The sequence below is a fragment of the Oxyura jamaicensis genome, chromosome 14 (assembly GCF_011077185.1).
Source record: "Oxyura jamaicensis isolate SHBP4307 breed ruddy duck chromosome 14, BPBGC_Ojam_1.0, whole genome shotgun sequence".
NCBI lineage: Eukaryota > Metazoa > Chordata > Aves > Anseriformes > Anatidae > Oxyura > Oxyura jamaicensis.
This window is the reverse complement of record NC_048906.1, coordinates 6280529-6302891: the sequence shown is the minus strand read 5'-3', so window position 1 is coordinate 6302891 and position 22363 is coordinate 6280529. Positions and strand designations below refer to the sequence as shown.

Here is a 22363-nt window from a genome sequence, read left to right as displayed (position 1 = left end):
TTTTTTTTTTTTTTTCTCTGATACTGCCTGACATTCATAAATTTCAAAAATATTTTCTTTGAATAAAACCTTTTCCAGCCTGAAGAACAAAGTGGCCAGACTGTGGCTCTGCCCACCTGCACACCCTCCTGTATGCCTCTGGGTGCCCTGATGACATTGCTAGAGCAGCTCTAGGACACACAGACACATTTCAGACCACCAGGAGAGACAAACCTCCTTAGCACCAAGACCTCCTGAGCTGTGGCACAGCTCCTGCTTTCGTGAGGTGAGGTCACTGGGGAAATCAGTGTTGTCCCATGCCTGGGAACCATTCCCCAAATTTTCTCTTCCCTCAGGCTCTCAGTGTGTATCACACAAGCCTGGGTTACATGAAACATTCAACCCATTGCCTGAAGGACTGGAAATTATGGTTCCCATGGGCACAAAGCAATTACCCTACAGGAAGAGTGAAAACGTCAAGGGACACGTAGCACTGAGATATATTGTGTTACCCAGAATACGTCTATCCACGTATCAATCTCTATTGACACACCTATTTCTCCTCATGGGTGGGTATATATTGATATGCACCAACCTCCAAATACCTCTATAAAGCTGGTGAGTTTTTATTATCCCCACTTGCAGATGGGATAGCGATGGTACAGAAAGTGCTGCAAGCCCTCTTGGCTGCCCTTTCTCAGGAGGGGAGAGTCTGCATCTTATCTCTTTGGGAAATGTAACGGAGGGAGCCGAGTTCTCCCAGAAGCCAAGTAGCTCCTTGGAGCGGGAGTCGTACTCAGCTCTCACTTTGAATCATGCTGGCAAATAAACATGAAAGTGAAAATGGTATTGTGATAGGGTTACGCAAGAGCGGGCGGATCCCGAGACTGAGCCATTGTTCCAAACATTTAATTAACTTTATGAAAGCTGATTAAAGGAAAATCTTTAACCTCCAGGGAAATCCCATTTTCCTTCACTTCCCATACCTCCTCAATTTTCACAATGTAAGAAGGGAAAATGTTACTTCAAGGCATGAGTCATATCAGCTACAACCTGATCTTTGCATCTGTCATGTCCTGCAGCTTAAATAATCATTAGCAGTGACACTAAACGGGGACACTTCTGAGGCAGCATTTTTCCCCCATTATGCCATGACCTGAATTGCCATCATAATTTCTAGACTTTGTGTCATCCTGGCACCATGACAAGTGTTCACCCACGCTGGAGAACTAAGAGTTCGTCTGCAGGGACAGAGATACCTTTGAGGACGCAGCATCTCAGATACAAAGTGTTAATGACACGCCACGGCCCGGTTTTGTAGCAGCAGGGGCTGTTTGCTTTTCTCACTGCAGCGAATTCCTTTGAAGGCAGGAGACTGAAGCATGATCTCCAGTGACTCCCCATTTAACCTTGAGCAAACCACTTACCCTTTCTTTTCTCCTGGAGGTGGGGAAAAAGCCACAGTAACCTCCCTTAGGGGTACTGCGAACTTTAATGGATGCAGCCAGGTACTGAAGATGTGCAGGTGGAAACTATTGCAAAGTTAATTTACTAGAGATTTTCTTTCAGCTGAAGGGTGTTTATGAGCCAGCACGTCTTCCCTTTCCTCTCTTCCTCCTCCGTCCCCTCCCCCCCCCCCCCCCAGAAAAAAATCAGATGTGAATGTGCTGCATATTGCTTCTCCTAGGCCTATTTTAATTATATAGCACAGCCACCCCATAAGAGACCTAATCCCACAGTCTAATCTTGGAGGCAAAGGACAGCTGACTGTTAGAGGAGCACCCTAGAGGCTGCACTGAGGGTGATGCAGCTGATGCAGCCGCCCTGCACAGCTAACACAGAACAGCCAGGGCCCTGCTCACCCTGCCTGCACTTCTCAGACAGTGACAGCACATGGGTGGCATCACACACACACCATGGCCCTGGGTCATCACCTGGTTAACAAGGGCCTGGGTAGAGGATGGCTATCTGGACATCCAGATCTAATTCTCAGGAGTACACACATGGTTTTAGCCCTTCCCAAGCTCATATAAGTAGATATACATATAAATACATGATATAAATACATCCTCTAGCAGCAACAACAGTCGCTTATGTGAATCTTCAATTGTTCTTTCCATCTGTAGATCTCGCAGGACAAAGGTGGGAAATCCCAGAAGTTCATGGTCCATTCTGAAAAGGGGAAAGATTACCTTTTCCCATTGTTGTATGCACGTCTCGTGAAAAAAAATAATAACAGTAATTAATTAATTAATTATGATATAACAGATCATTCTCACTACTCATGTCTATGAAGAACAGGCACTGCTTTTGTACACACACACAGACATTAATAAGGCAGAAACTTTATTTACAGGATGAAATTCCTCCTTCAAAAAGTGCTAGAGATGAACCGAAGGAATATTAATGCAACATCATGAATACCAAATGCATTAAATTCTGATTCAATAAAAGGCAAACAGCTGAGTATTCTGATAAAAACAGGCCTTTATTTTTTAATTCTTCCTTTCATTACCTGGACTCTGTGTTGGTCAAAGCAACAAAATATAGTTTCTTTGATATGCAGCAAAACTGAAAACAATCTTGCAAGTAGCACAAAACAAAAACTCCCACAAAAGGGAAAGCTATAAAATTTGAGAGGCAACAAGGCTTTAAGAAGTGCCAGCTTCCCAGTGCAATGGCTGGAAGGGTGGCCTGGCCTGGCGGCAGTTCAATCATTTTGTAACGAAGGACAAATACTTTCAACATCCTGAGAAAGAGGGCGGAGGGGAGGGGGGCACGGCTCCCTTGCTTTCCCTCCTCCTGCTATTCTTTCTCCTCCCTCCCCCCACCCCTTGGATTTTCAATAGCTCTTTAGTGTTTCCATCAAAGGCTTTTACCATTCATCGTCCTTTCTGGTGCCTGCCTTCCACCTGTCTATCCATCACAGCCCTAACCCAGGTCCCTTTTTTTTCCCCCCTTTGCTATTTTTCATGCAGTGGGATTTGTTTATAAGCTTCTGTATTACCTAAGCTTGAGGGGAGGAGGCTGCTGGGAGGAAAGTGAGAAAGCAGGATTAAGGAGTAATAATTCAGCTCCATTGCATTTCCATCTGAACGGTCATAAAATGTGCAAATCCTGTTCCTGGGAATTTCATGTCAGAGACCTTCCCTGCTGCTGCCCTTCATGTGCTCCCTCTCATGTGAAACCTAGCCTCAGGAAAACTGCTCACAGCTCCAAGGACACTAAGGGGCACGGCGGGAGGGCAGGGAGAAGGCTCGTACCAGCACGTGAGCAGGCAGGCACTTCAGATGTGGCTGCAAGCTATAGACAAGGGCGTGGGAGGCAGCAGGGACCGAATCTGGCAGGATGGGAGCAGTAAATGAGGAGAGGCTGTTTAATCCAACAGCTCCCATCACCCTCTGCCTATAATCAATTAGCCTGGGTAAAAAATAAGTTAACTTTTCAGGACCATTCACTCTGTGAGAAAATGACACAGAAGTATATACGATTCACATCCCCATCAACTTGAAGAGTTTCTACTGCCTCCTTTTTAGCTCATCAACTGTCATGAAGCACCAAAATAGGCATTTCTAGACCCCAAAGACCCACCAATAATCCATATTTGATAAAACTGTGTCAGAAGGACCACAGAAAGATACGGGTTAATGAATCTTTGTCATTGATTCAAACAGAGGTCAACATGGCTGGATATGGCCTCTATAGGGAGGAAGGGACCAAAAAGCTGAGTTGTGTGGCTGTACCCTTGCTACTTTAACAAACACAACCAGAACAGCAAGTAGTGATAAAAAAGGGACTGTCTGGATCTACTCCCTTAACCTACTGAGCCTACAAACCCTGTTTTGGTGGAACTTCATGCCACGTCTGCTGGACCTGGTGACAGCTGGAAGCCTTCTTTCACTTACTGGCACATCTTGGAGATACTGAGGATCACCCAACAGGTATCACATGTCAAGATAAGTTCATTTCTTTGATAGGTATTTATTATTTTTCAATAAAATTGAAAGAGATTGGTTTCCCATCAGAAGCTCAGTTCTTTGGTGGCTTCTTGAACAGTTTGACCATACATATGACAACACAGAATATATTTCACCTGCTTGCAGTAGCAGTTTGCTATAAACTCCATCAAGGATTTGTAATTCTAGCAGCAGTGGGGTATATATGAAATGAGAAGCCCTTTCATCCTTAAACTGCTCTGCAGTCTCATCGAGATGATGGAAGTCATTGTTTCTAAGGCCAGAGGAGTGCAGGAGTTCATTCAGCCAGTTCAGCTGTGCTAGGAGGAGGCGTGCAAATTGAGTCCAAAGACGAGAGAAACAGCAGCCCTTGGTTTTGTGGAACAGTCAGAAAGAAATCCTTAATGACGTTAGCCTTGCTTTTCAGGCTGAAGAGGAGCAGTATTTCCACCAACTACACGATCTCAACTTTGCCTTCCCCGAGGGCACTGCAAGAGGACAGACTGCGATCGCTCACCAGCTTCACTCTCAGATGTCTGTGTTCTTCCCACCCACCAGCAGCCTCGAACCTGAGCATGTCTTTGGCACAGCAGGTGGTATCCTTAATCCCACGGAGGGCCAGCCCGAAGCCAAGATTAGCAGAAGAATTTGTTTTCATTAAAATCCAACCTACCATTACCATCCTATCTGATGGTACAGGTTTCAAATGCGCATGTCCAGCTATTCTAGCAGTGGTGTTTCTGCAGGGAAAGGGCAGTCCAGCAACCTGACTCTTCACTTTCTAATGTCTTTCTTTTAATCAACAATTAGCTAAAACAGACACAGCAAGGAATGTTAAATGCACCTCCTCCCAGATAATTTTGCCAGCAAGGTCAATGGAATTGGGATTTCACCGTCATTATATTTCTTTTGACTGCAGAACTGGTCTGATTTTCCTCCCAGAGAATTTTTTATTATGGGCCCATGGAAAAAAAATAAAATAAAATAAACATAAAGAGACATACAAATAAACAATAACATGTGCAGGAAAAATACAAACCTTAGCACCATGCACTCCCCTCATTATTAGACAAAGGTTGGGAAGGGTTCACAAGTGTAAAATGCTCATGTGAATTATGAGATTACTGCTCAGTTTTCTTTCAAGTCGTGGGCTGGAAACAGATGGTGGCTGTAGCATTTATGACGGCACAACATGTTACTGCAAGCCTAGCCATCTCTCTCTCTCTCCTCAAAAATGCAGCTGCAAGGAAAGTTGTGGAAAATCAGATTAATAGTCTCTTCCACCACACATTTTTCCAGCCCTTCATCCCTGGCCAGCACATGGACAGAGCCATCTTGTATCCCAGCAAGAACACTCTCCTAATGCCTCTCCTGAATGGTTACCACTGACTGGCTCGTTTGATGGCTAGTTAAAATGAGGGGTTTGTTAGCATCTTAAAAAAGCCTCCAGAAAGCAGGTCCTTAAGGTCATAGCAGATGCCATGTGACCCCAAGCACTCCATAAGGGAAACACTCAAAAAGAAGCAATCAGACTGTCTTTCAGCTGTTTATTATTAATACATTCAGTTCAGGCCAAGCAGGTTGATCTATAGGGAAACAAGAAGACAAATACAAACATTTGCAAAAGCCTTTTCATGACTTAGGAGCCTAAACCTCACTTTCAAACATGAGTAGAAATTTTTACAAGGGCAAATGCTTCTTGGTTTTCAATAAGACGACCTTCCAGCAGCCACAAGTTTAGAGGTATCTTAGTGCCTAAAGATAGAAAGAGCAGCTAACCTAATATTTAAATATTTAGCCTGCATTTAAGAAAAAAAATGCTCAAGCTTCACTGCCTGGATGTTTCAGTCCTGATGCAAATGCCCTGCTGCCTGAAGTATGTTTGAACCTCCAGTAAAGCTGCCCTTGCAATGTGAGTGCAGTACAAGTGAAATATCCCCTGTGGGGGATATTCCCCACACCAGCTGCTGTTACCTTGGGGACAGCACTTCGGCACTTGAAACCACGAGATGAGCCAGGGCACAACCCCTCAGCTCTCTAGTCACCACTGAGGGGCTTGTTTACACCAGGGAACAATTTAAATCGTGTGACACTATCCTGTTTGTCATCCACAGGATCTCCGTGAAATACTTCTGTGTCACAGTATCTCTGAGGCCTAGAGGAGCAGCAAATCACTAGCAGAAAATCCAGTAGCTTGGGATTTGGGCTCTTATCCAGAAACAGATTTTTAGGATTATTTCTTCAAACAAGATAGTTAGGAATCAGGCAAATATTAATTTTCCAGGCAAGTGTCACTGGTAAATCTGAGTATCTATGCTGCTTCCCTGACTTTCCTGGCCTTGCTAGCTAATGGAGAACATCAGCACCAACTTCACCACATTCATCCTTACACATTCAAATGTGATTCTGCTGTTCTCCCTGCAGTTGCAGATATGCAAGGCAGTATTCTGCCTTCTGGGGTGTAGAACAAGACAACTGAAACCAACACAAGAAATCTACCATTGCCTTTACCACTTTTCAGCAGCTCATCCAGGATGTTGCTACAGAAATTCAACAGTGTAGACATTTGAAACTTTAGAAAGCCTTTTCACAGAGGTAGAATCTTAACAGCCACAGTGTGTCTATCATACTTTTAAAAGATCCAAGACTTTTCTTCTAAGGTAGAAAAGGTACCTTTTTTTTTTTTTTTTTTTGAAACTCCATCCTGCAAAATTCATTAGTATCCTGTGCAACAATGTATTTCTTGTAAATAATGAGCTATAAAGTGTATTAGAAGTTTCCACTTCTGGTTTTATCTTTTCCTGATCTAGTCTGCAAATTCTTTTGAAGTCACTTAAAGTGTTCTTCATGTATGCTTGTTTTAGGAAATACCAGATCACTATTGGCAAACTTCTCCTTAATTAAGTTAGATAAAGGAATCAAGATAATATGATCTGCTTAATTTCCCACCTTTTTAAGGTACTATTTTTAAGGTGTTTTTTTTTCACTAGCCCTAGAAGAGAAACATGCTGAAGAAAATAAGGAAAGGAGAGACCTCAGAGGCCCAGAGAGGGCAGCCATTGCTACGGGCTTTCTACTGTAGCAGTGTTGCTGACAGAAAGCCACTGAAAAGTTAAGGCTTTCCTTCAGTACTATGGTATAGTTTCCTAAAGGCTTGCAGACTGTTTCTGAAACTAGCATCACTCCGAGCAATGCACAAAAGGAAAACATCAAATTTACACTGTTACCACAGCAGGCTATTCAGGCCCTCAGTTCAGCAAGCCAACTCAGATCATGCCTAACTTGCAGCATGAGTAACTTCAAAGAAACATCTCACACGCTTCAGGTTCAGCTTTCCACTGAGTACCTTGCTGAATCACAACTTAGGGGAATGCAGGGAGCTAATGGGAAACACTTTTACTTTCTAGCTGCTAGATCTCCAGACCTCTATTAGATATGCAGACAGGGCCTAACCGTTTTGGTTTGGCCAGCAGACTCTTCACAACAAATGGATACAAGCTGTTAGGCAAACCATTCTGAAGTGCACCTTAGAGAAACAGACATCCCTGAACAAATTGTAACAACATGATTTAAAAGCAGCATTTGTGGTCATCAGTAAAATGCACAAGCTGAGCATTAACCTGCAGGACTTATACATGGCTTGTTGAAGAAACCATTGTAACTGTGATAAATTGCTTCTGTCACTTTTTTTTTTCTTTTCTTTTTTTTTTTTTTTGGAAACCCATTGCAGTCAAGGGAGAGAATTCAGATCCTGAAGACATATTTTAGTAGCTTCCTTGCTCCAATGAAACCTCTGAGCAGCTCAATTTACTATGGGTGAATTTGGACCAGGAAGAGTCTTCCCTCCCAAGTGCGTGAGCACAGAGCCCTCAGTTTCCATGGGAATCTTGCTGCTAAGTAGATACCACCTCTCCTCAACCATATCTTGCAATATGAGACCTTCCCCTGCACGAGGTACATGTCAGCATCAGGAGACAAGGGTCCTCTAGACAAGGGGAGAAGGGGGAAACTGCAGGGCTTGGTGGCAGCCAGGGAGGATGCATCTTCAGGCAGGACCTTTCAAGCACGAGGAGGCATATATTGGCTTCCTTGAAGTGCTGCAGCATCTCTCCCTCCTTCTCTGGCTCCACACAGCAGGCACAGCTGGGCATCAGGCTCCAGCAGGGCAGGGCTCAGAGCAGAAAATCTGGCCTCTTATAACTTTCCTGGTCTTCAGCTTAAACCAGCATCACCTTTCTACAGAAAAGAGAGGAAAAACCAAAGTGCGAAGGAAAAGGTGAAGTATGGCTGGAGCAAGAAGGAAGCCCCATCTGAAATGTCAGGCTGTTCCAGCAGTGAATTAGGCATGCAACAGGTGCTTGAAAAGTCACTGCTGGAAAACACTTTGACCAAACAGCAGAAAGCAAACCTGAGGTTTGAGCGCCACAGCCTAGGGAAGGAAGGTAACACTCACAGCAACATCGCTGGGTCAAAATTGGCTGCTCTGCAGAACAGAGACAGAGATTTTGAAGCTAGCTGAGTTTTACTGAAAGTCCTGAAAAAAAAAATAGGATCAGATGCCCAAATCCCTTAGACCGCTGAAAAAGAAAAAACAAAAACAAACAAACAAAAAAAAGTCACAGCCAGGAACTCCAGCAATTCTGGAGTGCTCTTGATACTTCAGTGCGGTCTGCAAGTTTGAGTTCACCCCCAAAGGGATCTGAGGCCGCTCAGCGCTTCACCCACAGGCCCCCTCTGAACAGAGTCTTCTTTCTTGTGGTCAAACAGGGGATATCTTGAATTTATGTCTTGCTTCTCCCCTCGTGAGCAAACAAAACAATTTCTATGAGTAATTCTACCCACTAATTGCCAAGGAAAAGTCTGGTAATGAATGCTTTGCATTTTTGACAGGTCAGAGGCTTCCCTAAACAAAGTTGCTGTTTTATGTTTCCTAACAGCACATGTTCACATCCGGGGACCTTGGCAAATTCCAGGGTGGATGAGTCTCTGTGGGAAATTGCTTTTCCAGATTTTCTTGTTTTAACTGCTCCAGGAAATGATTCTATTTTTATAACACTAAACAGCAAAATATGAAACCATTATCTGCTTCATGTCAAGAGTTTCGGGTCAATTCTCAGGTAACTGTCATCTCCAGTGAAGTCAATAGGGTTGTATCTATTTCTGTAAGTTAGTGATCTGGCCAGTTATGTAATTGGTTGATCAGTTACTAGAACATAGAGCTAGCTACCATTGGCCTAAGGAGTGTCCCATTTTCATATGTCTCAAAGTCCATCCAAGCCCTGATGTATTGATAAGTGAAGTATTCAAGTATTATGGTCTATAAAGATGATGATTAACTGCTGAAGGATTTAAGCACAAACATTTTCCATCAACAGCTACTTTATCACTGAATAATCATTACATGTAGTAGATTTTCTGGATTCTTTTTTCACCTGCCAAATAAGCCAGGGTGGGATTTTCAATTGTATAAAATGCTTTTCTTCTACAAATTCCCAGTTCTTCTCAAGAATCACAATGTTTTTTTTTAAATCCCCATGGATCATCTGCACTTCTGGGTGCTTCTGTTCTGTGCATGCCTGGTCTTAACAGCTACTCTCAGTTTCAAAGATGGACAGTAAAACCAGTTGCCTTCATTACAGAAGGTCAAAGTTAGTTTACAGAGGCCAAAACAGGCCTGATCTTGGAAGGATGACTGTGCAACTTTCATGTTGGGAACTACGTATTCTTGACTTTACACCTAACTGAAAAGCTCACCAAACATCCCTCAAGAAACTAGCATACAGAAAACAAACTTAGAGACAATATCCAAGGAAAACAGTACCTAACCTATGACTCGTTCTTTGATTTACAACTGTGATTGTGGGCCCCACCTTACAGTCATGTGCCATCATAATAGGTAGCAGTTCAACGAGAACCAGCCATAACTTTTTATGTGTTGTGGTGATTCTGAGCTAATTCAGCACATAATTTGGCCTGATGCAGCAAATAATTAGAATGACTAATGGGACAGATAACATTCCACAACTGAAAAATGAATGATCACCCTTCTGATCATGTGCATTTTCGTCTTTTTCTTTTTTTTTTTTTTAAACTAAAACATGCCACACTTCACATGAATTTTTATCTGATTATTTTTTCCCATCTCAAATTTATCTGTTATGGATATGATGGTGAGTTTTCAAATTATGTTCTCTGAAGTACCTGAACAGATCATCTTAAAGGGGATCACTGGCATTAGCAATGGCAGTCCTGAATCCACCCATTCCAGGACAATAGTTTTTCAGGAAAGAACAAATATGGCAAAACAGCAACCCCATGGAAACAAAGGAGAAGGGAATTCTCCCAACTGTTCTTTAGTTGTATATACTAGTCTTGTTACTTCATCTCCGGGGTTATTTACAACATACTTCAACACTCTAAGGACAAGCAGACCCCCATTCCACAACTGGAACCCTGTGTCAGAAAAGCACACCCTGCTCAAAACAGTAATAAACATCAACTCTGTTCCATTTGCCCAAAGTCAGTGGGATGTTTGTCCAAAGTTACATGCATGTTTAGGCACTAGTTTGAAGAAGGGCAAACACATGCTTTTCCGTGTTAGGGCCTGGGAAAAGAATTCAGGATTGGGCCCATGATAAAAACAGCTCCCTTAGGAAACGTTACCCACACCATAAAAGGAATGAATAACAATGATGTGAGAAGTACAATGAAAAATTGTCTACTGAATTTTCACAAATTCCCGTAAAATATGAGTCTTCATTTGTTCTTTGTGCGTAATTTTTACTACAAAGTCACAAAAGGTTGACTCCTTAGAAATGCAGGAAATGACCAGCTCATGACAGCATAACTGGCCACACAAGTGCATGGGCCAAAAGCTGGATTTTCATCCATCACGACATTCTTTGATATGGAAGTGGTTTTTGATCATGTATCCAATGCACAATAATTAGGCAAAATGACTTACCCTTAATCTTTTCAGTATTTAGCTCTAAGGGTGCAAGGATTCATTCCTGGAAAGGGAAGATGGTCGTGTGATTTAGGGCACTGGATGAGCACTCAGATCTGAGTCCTATCCCTGGTTCTGCCATAGCCTTGCTGTGTGACCTTGCACAGTCATTTCTCCATGCTTCGGTCTCGCCTAAAATGGGATAACAATAGTTCTTTATTTCAGAGGGGGTATGAGTTCAAACCTGTTCAAGGCTGTGCTACAGTGAGACGCTACAGCAAAGAGCAGCACAGAAAAGCTCAGACATGAATAATACCTTCTATTAAAATGTGGGAAAACACACGGTAATTATTTAAATAAAATAAAAAATACGAAATATAGGATCAGTTTTGGGGAATAAAACACTGACGGGCCTCTCTCTTTTACCTGAAATTAAAACACACTTAAGTGGGATCCTCAAGAGTATAAACAATCTTTATCTAGCGATCTGCTAGTCTAGAAGCTGTGGAGTTAGAAACACCAAGAAAATGACTTCCTTTAAAACAATTATGTACCTCTGCTTTGTTTCTGTTTTAAAGCAACCAAGATTTTCAGCCCAAGAGAGGGTATGTTCAAGATAAGATTTTCAAAGCCATGGAAGGGGCTTACAAACATGATTTCCTTCAATTTACTGTAAAATATGAGCATACAAATCTGAGGGAGCTTTGAAACTTCATCTTTGCTTTTGGGTACACTTTCAAATAAAATTATGACGGGAACGTTGATTTTAATTGAACTGTCAGATGTCTGGAAAAGCGTGAACACCACTATTCTGGAGTTACACTGCTACTGGAGTTGGACAGAGCTTCAGCAGCAAGCCTTCAGTAATGAATATTTTTCCAAATGCAAAGATGAATCTTTTCCTCTCTACAAAAGCTTGCCTATATAAGAGCATTTGTTTTTCACGTGGAGGATCAGTTATGGGCCTGTTGGCCTGGGAGACAGGATCTCAGGGCACATGCCTAGATAAAGCAATTGATTTAGAGATAAACAGATCAAAGACTGTTCTCTCAGTCGGGAGGAGAGCAAAGAGATATATGATGAGAAAGAACCTAGGAAGGGAAAATCCTGCTTGAGAAAGAGAGAAATGGGAAAGTCAGGCAGAAAATAGCTGGAAAACAGCCCACAGATCGGGAATATGGACCCAAGGAAGACAGCCAAGAGAACCTGGAATACTGAAGCCCACTGGAGGAAGGAGATGCATGAGATGCTGTTCTAAGCAGAGTAAAAAGCCTAAGCTCAAAGACAGAAGAACTGCCTGGGAACCTCCAGGGCTGGAGAGTAGCAACTGCCTGCAGTCACTCTGCACTAACAAAGGAGATGCCAAGCAGGACAGAGAACAAAAGAAAAGGAAAGGAAACTGGCATGTATTCCTTGATTTTAGTCAATAAAAGCAACTGAAGGGAAGCTCTGGAAAGATGAAGCACAGTATTAAACTTGACTAGAGAATCAACACTCATGCACCATATTATAACACGGAGATTGTTTTCAGGCACTGTCTTCCAAATATGCTTTTCAATCAGAAAAGACCACAAAATCAGACCAACAACTTCTGAACCTTTGGACAGAGGAAGTGACTGTAGAATGTAAACAGAATAACATTTTGCCAAAACACTTTGCCCCCAAATCTCTACCTAGTTTGTGCAAGGACGAAAATGACAAGTTATTTAAGGATTGCATGGAAACGTGACTTTCAACAACTACCATTTTAAATTAATTCCTTAAGTGCCCCATTAGCCACCCACCCCATGAACAGAGTTGTTCAACACATATCTGGCAGCTCCAACTGCTCACAACCTTCCCTCTAACACTCCACATGTTGCACTCTAAAGTCCAGATGGAGTCCAGCTCCAATAGACAGTGGAAGAAGATATGACACGGCATTCACAAATGCACAGAGAACTGTTTAATTTACAGCCACAATGGTGAAACAAACCATTTCAGAGCTTGGACATTCAAAGTTAAGTCTGACACTCATTCTTATATTCACTTATTGTGCTTAAATATTAGAGAACACAGGATTACATTAACAGTACACAACAATCTGAGATCCCTGCAGGACCGAGTAGTGAAAGAGATGAGCAAGAATGAGGGACCAGCCCCTCAAGTGGTGTAAGCTGGTACAGCTCCATTGCAGGCAACAGAGCAATGGTGATTTACACCAGCTGAGGATATGGGCCTTGAAATGTCCAACTTAACTTTGAATTGATGTCTCCTGTGTCACAACCTTTAATATTACTGTTCCTTCTGGTTGTAGTAGGCCTACCAACACCATAGCCTGTAATGTTCAAAAGGCTGTCAGGTAATAACTCAGCTGGACAATAGTAAATGATACTTATGTCATGACACTACTCCTCATATTTTAAAACCATGGACTGGATCCTCATCTGATGTAAATTAGCTTAGGGGAGGCTGAAGTCAAAAAACTTTTGCCAATTTATACTAGCTGAGAATATAGCCCTGAGATTTTTGTGTTTTCTGCTGCATGCCATATAAACACTGTGCTTGAGAGCAAAGACTCATGTGCGTTTCATTTCTCGTAACAAAATTAACTCAACACTACAAGTCTCAAACGACTACTGGAGAAGACTCCGTTCGGTCTTCATTCCCTCTTGGTTTGCTGAATTTGGCACAACAATTTTATTTGCTGTCACCAGTAAAATGCATGCCTTGACTTGCTCTTTTCCAAGACTTTAACAGAGGGCCAGACTCACTGGTGGTGGTGTAAATCAGCAGAGCTCCATTATACTCAACAGAGTTACTCCAGGGAATCTGACCCACAGACTTGAATGCAAACTCTTATGCCAGCGCAACCAAAGGACTCTCAAAAAGTTGTTTTACAAATTATTCCACTTAAGTGACTTTGACATCCTTTTATATCTGCACAGTGTCTGAGTGGGTCACATAATGCTTTTCATCTACATGATTTTAATGGATAAATGATTTTTTTTTCATTAGATATCTTTTAGACAAAAACGGAACGGAGCAACATTATTGGCATCCCACTGAAACATAAATATATAAATTACATTTTATACAGTTTTTTAAACGCAGACACATACATTCATGTGCATAACATTGTGAACAGTACACTTAGTGGAAAACAAGCACAGACAATCTTAGTTAAATGTATTTCCAGTTTTGGTGCTCAACAAATACACTGGGAAAATGATCACAAAATAGAACGGTGACTAACTCTATCTCTGCATTAACATCTGAAGCCAATAATGCCTGTTAGCTAACATTGCTTTGTTTGGTTGAAATTGGACATAGCTACTGGAATGGGAGGGGGTTTGGGGGGAAGGGGGGAGGATGTTTGAACTATATTTAAATAAATGGAAAGGTTAAAAATCTCTCTCTCTTTTGTTGTTTTCAGGTTCTGCAGTTCATTCACATTTGAAGATATTTTTGATTTGAGTGGAAACACTGTCTTAAGATAACATTTTGTCATTCCAAACTAAGAGGAGACAACTCTTTCATCTCTTTGTAGATGTTTCACAAAGAAAAGAAACCAGTAGTTCATTTTACATATCCAATGAGATAATCCAAATAAAACAAAGGGTACATAATCCAAACTACTGGGGTGGGGCAGTGATTTTGGCCAAGTGAGTAGCCATGTCATATCTGGCACAGACCTAAATTTCCAAAGCAGTAAAAAAGGATTTAGCCATGTGGCTCCCACTGAAGTCCATGGGGAGCTGAACATTTAATCCTTTGGCACTTTGAAAATACAGGACCTTTTGCCAGAGTATTTTATCTGCCCTGCTATAATTAAAATAGATTTTGATGTTATTTGGGCTATTCTACTACAAAAATATGACCACAAAATGTTTTTTTTCTTTTTTCTTTTTTTTTTTTTTTTGGTTCAAGAAAACATAGCAGGCTTTCTCAGGTATATAAAACTGTTAATTTTTAGATAAAAATACAAACTTCACCTTTACAAAAACACATATTTCTGTTGAATACACATAAAGCATAACATTTTACCAAAAATAAAGAATTTTAGGTTTTGTTCAAATATTTGCAGCAAGGTAGTTCCCATGCCACCATGACATTGTACAATGCAGATACAAGAATTTGTACATTTCACACAGCTCCAACATGTGAAATAAAAGTATCTGTATACTTATAAGAATGACAATTGCTAACACAATATCACTAGTAGGCAACTGGCATAAGTCTTAAAGGAAAAAAAAAAAAAAAAAGGATTTCTGCATGGATATCCTATGATTTGTTTACGCCTCTTACGTCTCTTTTTTTTCTCTTTTTTTCTTTTTTTCTAATGCTTTAAATTACGGGGGAGGTTGGGGAACATAAACCAAGAAACGTCTAGAAAATTATGCATAGGTATACCATTTTTATTTTAATACATCTCATTAGTTTGCATCCCACTAGGAGAAATACCATAATGTTTTGTGTTCTGCTTATTGTTATACCAGTCTTTTATATGTGTTATTGGCAAATGTAGTCCAAGAGATAATAAAAAGCTAGGCAAAGAGTAAAAAGAAAACTTAATAATCACTTTATGGTGTTAAAAAAAAAAAAAAAAAAAAAAAAAAAAAAACAACTTAAGGCTCCCCAGAAGGTTTTTTTTTTTTTTTGTATAGACTTTTAAAACACCACCAAGCAAGGATGTATTGTTCTATAGTGTTTGCGTGGCATTTGATCATTTCATACATTCCTGCTTTTTTTGTGCCTGAAGTCCATCAGCATCCATCCATCTTCATCAAGAACGCAGGCACATTTCTTGACGTAAAGCACCGTTGACTGCTCTGACAGAAGTCCACTATTCACTTAGATTTTTGTCATGTTTTGGGGTACTTTGGGTATCCTCCATTCATTCAACTGTCTTTTTCTTTTCTGTTTTTCTTTCTTTTTCTTTTTTGGACAGGGAAGCTTCCTATTGTTTCACAGAGTGCTACAATACTTGCTTTGATGTCACATTAAACAAATGTACATTGTCTCTTTGTTCTCATTAAGTGTTCTTTTGAGCCAGTTTTTTCACATAGGAGAACAAATAAAGTATACAGTCAATAAGCACCATACATAGTAGGTTCAGGAATGTAACAAACCATGTACATCCATGTCCCAGAGAGAAGTTTTTTTTCTAGCTTATTTTCACCTTACATCTGCAGGAGAGAAAAAAGATACAATAACTCTATGATTAGAATCAAAGGTCCTATCCTCTAAGTAGATGACTTAAAAAAAAACAAAAAAAAAAAAACTGTTCTGCATGAAGAGTCACTAACCTGGGACAAGAAGTTCTAAATGCTGTTCTGATTGAGTTTACATGCTCACTTTTAAAGTTGAATTTTAGAAAATCTTTGCTTCTATCATACTACTCCCAATAAATACCTGTTAATCTGAAACAGGATATGAAGTTTAGCATTTTTTAGAAAAGATACATCAGTATAAATGAAAATTGCCATTGGGAGTTTATGTGCAAAAATAGGTGCTTGAAATTAAATTCACCGTCATACAGGCGTTAGGCACATACATTGCAAAATTCAAATAATTCCCACTCCAAATACTAGAATCAATTGCAAGTACTGCAGTTTACATAATTTCAAGTCATTAAGCAATGAAAACTCTGTATTTAATTTGGAATGTGTATTGCCATCAGCATACATTGCTAATATGTTGGCCAAAGGATTTCAGTCATTTTTGCATTGAGAGGGTGTTAGTTTTTCACTACACTGAAAAACTGATGAATTTTGATAAGTGACTGGCATCATCCTACTGAGACTGAACAGACCAAAAAAAAAAAAAGATCTTAATTTTCTGGTGTAAGTAGCACAAGGCCCTGCAACACAAAAATGGAATTTCTAAGCATCTTCCTTCTCAGGTAGGCAGATCAACAGACCACCTCGGGTGCATGTACAATCAATCCCAGTTCATGCCAAAACAAGGGTTTGATGGTCATGCATATAATAATATTTACCATGTACATACGCTCAATGTTTTACAGCCAATGACTCAGAATACAACAATTTGTAACCTGGCAATTCATTCATGCATTATTATGTGATGTTTTGACCTCAGAAATCAATAATAATGAAACAAAAGCAGAGGCAATGGAACTTGAAATTTCAGAAGCTGAAGTATTAGCACCCTCCGAATAAATAGATAAATAAATAAATAATAAGAAAAAAAAAATAGGCAAGAAGAGGAAGTAGCTCAAGAATGTAAGATGCTGATGGTGATGTGGAGCTTAAAAGAAAAATACCAGCAGGTAGAATTATCAAAGCCAATCAAATCTAATCTCTTTGCAGCCTTGAGGTAGCAAGTGTCAAGATTTTGAACAGTGATTAAGTTGAAGTGATGATATTTGATTAAGTTTTCCAGTACTTGTGCTATTAGGGTGTTCAGCATATAGGTCCTACCTGAATATCAAATAGTTCCAGTAGGTTTTATGTTGGTTTTAACTTTTTTCGTTTCCGTTTTTTACCTGATTCCCTAGGCCTTCCTGTTAACATAAGGGCAGGGCTGGTAAAAAGCCCTAAGGTAATGCATTTTGTTGAACACTGAAGTAATAAATACTCAAACCGTTTACATTTCAAAGAAATCTCATTATACTTTACATTAAAGTAATAACTTTATAACGTCTGATTTGACATTCCGTTTACAAAGTAATTATACAAAAGTAAAGAAATAATAAACGAAGTTGGCATTGCATACGTCATTTCCAAGATCCATCTATAATTACTGTTACCATGCTGTATTCAACATTTGCTTTCAGCTCTGTAGTTAAGCTATTTTCAGCTCACCATCCACTTGCTGGTGCAAGTTTTGTTCCTATCAGTAATTAAATCCTAGAAAACTTTATTCTTCCATTCCAATTCTACCCCATTTTTTCACACACAATTGATCTAGCAGAACTGTTTTTTTCCAAATACAAGACAGAAAAAATATCAATTCATACACACAACAAAAATAACCATTTTTAATGTGTTTTTGTCTACTCATAACTCAATCTAGTTTGAGCTACAACACTCAGCTTGGATTATAAATTATGTCCAATAAAAATCACAGCAGAGACCTATCTTTGCTTTCATACAAATCCTAATTCTTCTGCTCTGTACATAGCAACTGAAGATTACATTCACTTAGACCAGGTTTATGTCTCCAAGCTAGACAAAGGCAGTGCAGAAAATCCTTCCTTACCCAGACACCTACGAAATCCATCACCATTGGGCATCTTTGCTCCTATATTACCTTGCTCTTCACTGACTCTAATCTCAGAGCTGGGTCTATTGAACCCCTAAATTCCTGGCAGAAGTGAAAGCAAACTTTCGAGGTTACCTTCAAGCAAAATCAGGAGAATGGGAGGCGTTCTTTCTACAGAGGTCAAGTCCTGCATTTATTGCACCCTAGCGAGAGGATCTGAGCTAGTGATTTTAGGTGGTTTTATGAAAGTCACGTTGAAAATAAGTATTCTTCCCCATAAATCTTTCCCCATGATAATTTAAATGTTGTCTTGAGAAGGCAAACATACATTTAACCTAACAACTGCCAATAAATTCTTGACTATATATGCATAAGAAAACAACAGGAACTGGCACTGTTGTTTCAAAACTCCTTACTTCTGAATATAAAATTTATTCCTAAGTGCTTTATATTCATTTCATTAATGTTTTCCCCAAGGCCAAGTAAATCTCAGCCTTAACCCTGTTTCCACAAAGTCTAAAAAAATTAGGCAACAGAGTTCACCAATAAGCTGCAACAGGACAACCTTTAACTTAGTTAAGCAAGACTTGAATAATATTAGGCATTTACTTTTATTTAAAGGCTGACCTAATGAGAATTGATAGATTTAAACTTCAAGTCCAAACTCTTACACAAACTGTTCCTAATTTTGCATCTTCAACATACAGAGAGGTAGCTGGGGGCTTTTCTGCTTAAGTTCACTGGAAGTAAAATTTGCTTTACATTCTTTACTAATATAAAAACAAGGTCCATATGAAATAAGCATTAATGCAAAAATAAAAGGAAAACATACCAGTTTCTTCTTCTCTATAATCTGAATTAGTATTTGATGATGTACAGGTGCATTCCATATGCTCTTCTAATCTCACCAGAACTTCTTTTAATTTTGGCTTTTTTCTAATATATTCCACTTTTGCCACCTATAAAATACGATGAGGTATGTACTGAGACACATTAACATAGTTCAGGACTGAAGACAGATAACTACATACCCCTACTTTTGGATGAAGCCAAACCCATACAAAATGTCAGCATACTAATCATCTTTTATCTTAATTGTGCATCATGTAACCATTTATTGCACTGACTACTTGTTTACTCAAGTTCAGCACTTTGAAACAATTTTCTTTTCCCCCAAGAGATAAAACAATTTCCCATTCCTTTTGTTTTGAAGTTTTAAGCAACTCACTTTTCATGTATACCACAATAAACTTGTATTGGGCTTTCAATCAGTGTTTGTTCTTGTAGACTGCTACTTTTAGCATGCTTTTCTGTACATGTTGACCACTGTTCTTAAGCTGAAGGCTAACAGTGAAGACATTAGGTTGGATTGTAACACATTTTATAATTCACAAATTGCTGCCTTCAAAGCCCTCTGAACGTAAAGCACCCAACTCTTCAGAGAACCAGCATCTGAGTATCAGCTTAGAAAGCAGTAATCTCAGTCCTACTCACTTCTTGCAGGGACTGGGACTTGTTTACAAGAGCGCCCATGCACTGTTGTTAGGTCCAAGGGAACTGCCACTTGCAAACTGGATCCAGCCTTTGGCTTTATTGTGGATGGCTAGCAGGTACACTATTCCTCTCCGATCCATCCAACAGCTTCCAACTGCATTGCTCCACTTTGGGCCAAAGCACTGGCATCCTTAAGAGAAAAGTCTGGAGGGCAAGGTGAGGTTGAAGGAAGGAGCATGCTGGAGAAGCTCGGGCTACATGGAAGTCTCCCATGTGAAGGAAACCAATGCAGAAAAAAAAAAAAAGAAAAAAAAAAAAAAAAAAAAAAAGGACGTTGGGGTTGGGGGGACACTGAACATGAGGAAACCTGACCAATTCAGTGCCAGCAAGCAGGAGAGGAGGCACAGCACAGGGGGCAGGAACACTGCTGGGCTGGGATGCTGAGATGGGTTGTGGGGTGCTGGGCATAGAGTTGTGCTAAGTGTCACAGGCATGATGGTCATGTCCCTGCAACAGGTCATATGGCATAGTGTGAGAAAATAGTGTTAGACAGTGTGTATGGGGTCAGTGTTGAGTTTACAGTTGTGTCAAACACTGCATGAGTAACCATTTGCTTGAAATGGAAAGCACTGAAATGAAATCATGTCTTCTCAGTCCTACTAATGATTTATCTACCATTTGACAAAAAAGGACTGCACTGTGTCTGTCCCAGCAAAGAAGACTACATGACACAGGTATGCATTATAAATGAGATAGCTGAGGGAGCAGAAGAACAAGAGAGGACAGTTGCCTATAAAGAAGTTAAATGACAGAGCCAAAAAGTCCAGTCCAAGCAAAACCTCCAGCTACTACCAAATAAAGCATTCACAATTACAGACTCTCCTGGTAATATTTTACTTATGTGTTTGGTGGGGTTTTAATGCTCCAAATCAACCTTCACACTGCAAAAACCATTCCCTGGCCCTCCCAAAAATGGAACAACAGTCTCACAAAACGAGAGTGGTGGCTGGAAAAAACATCACATTCCCAGTTCCCAGAAACATTCTTCTGGCTCTGTGGACAAAAAACTACCAGGGACCTCTGAATGACAGTAACAGAAGCTAGAGCAAAACCCTGGCCTTATTAAAGTCAATGGGAGATCTGCCATTGCTTGCACGGAGCCAGGATTTCAAATCCACATTTTAGTCACCGCCTCTTCTGTCAACAGGATCTGGAGACTATTTTCATTTATCCAGCAAACAAAAGTTGCAGAAAGACAGATGCAGTAACTAAAATGTCCACAATAAAAGGTATCTTCCAAAACTGTCAGATCTCCATATAAACAGATTAAGAGCTGGCCGTGACATACACGAATGCTTTTGCTTGAAGATTAACTACGGGTTGAAGCAGTATGTTTCAAAATCTCCTATCAGAACCCAACTCCATCAAGCCTTTGAACGCAAAGATTTGAAAATGTATGGTAAGACTGACTCATCTGGCATCAAAGGATGACTAATCCTTAAAATTTACAAAAACAAACAGTAATTAAGACACCTCCATCACTAGAGACAAAGAAAGAGACCCAGCAATCATGAAACACTTTTCAGATCTGCCATGCTTATTACAGCTGTTGGAATAAACCAGACTTATTGAAAATTACATGCAACAAAAATAAACTGTAATCAAGCTTTATGAAGTCTGTCCCTGTTTTGCTTTGTTGTCCAAACTGAAAGATATATGTAGTTCCTGTGGCTATTTGGTATTAAACAACAGTTAAAATAATAATAATAATAATAATAATAATAATAATAATAAAAAGATGATGCCTTGAAGAAAAGGATCATAATGAATTTAAGAAGCAGTTTAAAGGTCTGTTTTTTATTTTTATTTTTTTACTATGCTGTAGTTAATATACAATCCAGCATACATCTCACTGTCTTGTTTCATGCTACACAAGTTAAAGGAATGACGTTTTTCAGTATGTTGTAACTGAAGCAGCACACAATAGAGTTAAATTGCTGTGCTTGTGTCATCTCCTAGCACCTGCTGCCAAACAGGATCTGTAATTAATGCTAATCTAAAACGATAAAGGTTGCAGGTCAGATTTTCAGTGGCTATAAACAGAGATGTCTATGCTAATAGCGTGGGATTTGGCCTTCTGTTTGCATCTTTTTTCTTCTTTGCATTTTTGTCCCTAGTGTTTATCTTGTGCAGTTACTATCATGAGTATTATTACCAGACTCTGAGATGGCCAGTCCTCAACAAACTACCTACACCAACATCAGCTTCTTTTACTTGTCTCTAAAGCAACAAAACTAAGAACCATAACAACCTCAAATCCCTCCAGAACTGCAAAATATTACTATATAAGAGCTAAGAGAAAGTAAGTTAACTGACTAGCCTAGTTAAAAAATGTGTAACCAGTGGCAGGCACTGTTTCTGATTCACAGTACAGCCTACCTACTATCCTGCAGTATGGTGTGATGGCTAGGTAAAACTTAAAATAAAAATTGATAAAAATATGTGAAAAATATATGGTCTCATGGAATATCATGGGAACACATAGCGCTCCTTCGTGAGAGACAAAATCTGGGGGTAGCAGCAGGTGGAAAGCAACACTCTAAGTAAAAGCATACAGAACACCTCTAGCACAAAGCCAGAATTTATCAAGGGCAGGAACTTGCAAGATGAGTCTCAATACAGAAAATTCCTTGTAACACAGTAAGCAGCAAAACTTACGTGGCTGATAGCTAATTAAATGACGGGAAATAAAACCAAAAATTGGCTGAATGAGGATGATTCT

General features: G+C 39.9%; 1 protein-coding gene across 15 annotated transcripts in view; it reads right to left on the bottom strand.

Annotated features, from left to right (window-relative positions):
* PDGFA (platelet derived growth factor subunit A) overlaps positions 1-22363 on the bottom strand; it is a 68630-nt gene that overhangs the window by 30001 nt on the left and 16266 nt on the right. For 2 of the 15 annotated variants that reach the window (XM_035339239.1, XM_035339230.1), the window contains exons 5-7: positions 18920-19046; positions 10900-11073; positions 3941-8171 (exon numbers count right to left, since the gene is read on the bottom strand). In XM_035339239.1, coding sequence (XP_035195130.1) covers positions 10940-11073; positions 18920-19046 — 261 coding nt within the window. In that variant the 3' untranslated portion in view covers positions 3941-8171; positions 10900-10939. Of the gene's footprint in view, positions 1-1995; positions 2152-2448; positions 8172-10899; positions 11074-12811; positions 16050-16169; positions 16284-17303; positions 17387-18913; positions 19047-19581; positions 19786-22363 lie in introns of those variants that run through there. The other 13 variants (XM_035339241.1, XM_035339235.1, XR_004754558.1 and 10 more) reach the window with 12 other exon arrangements.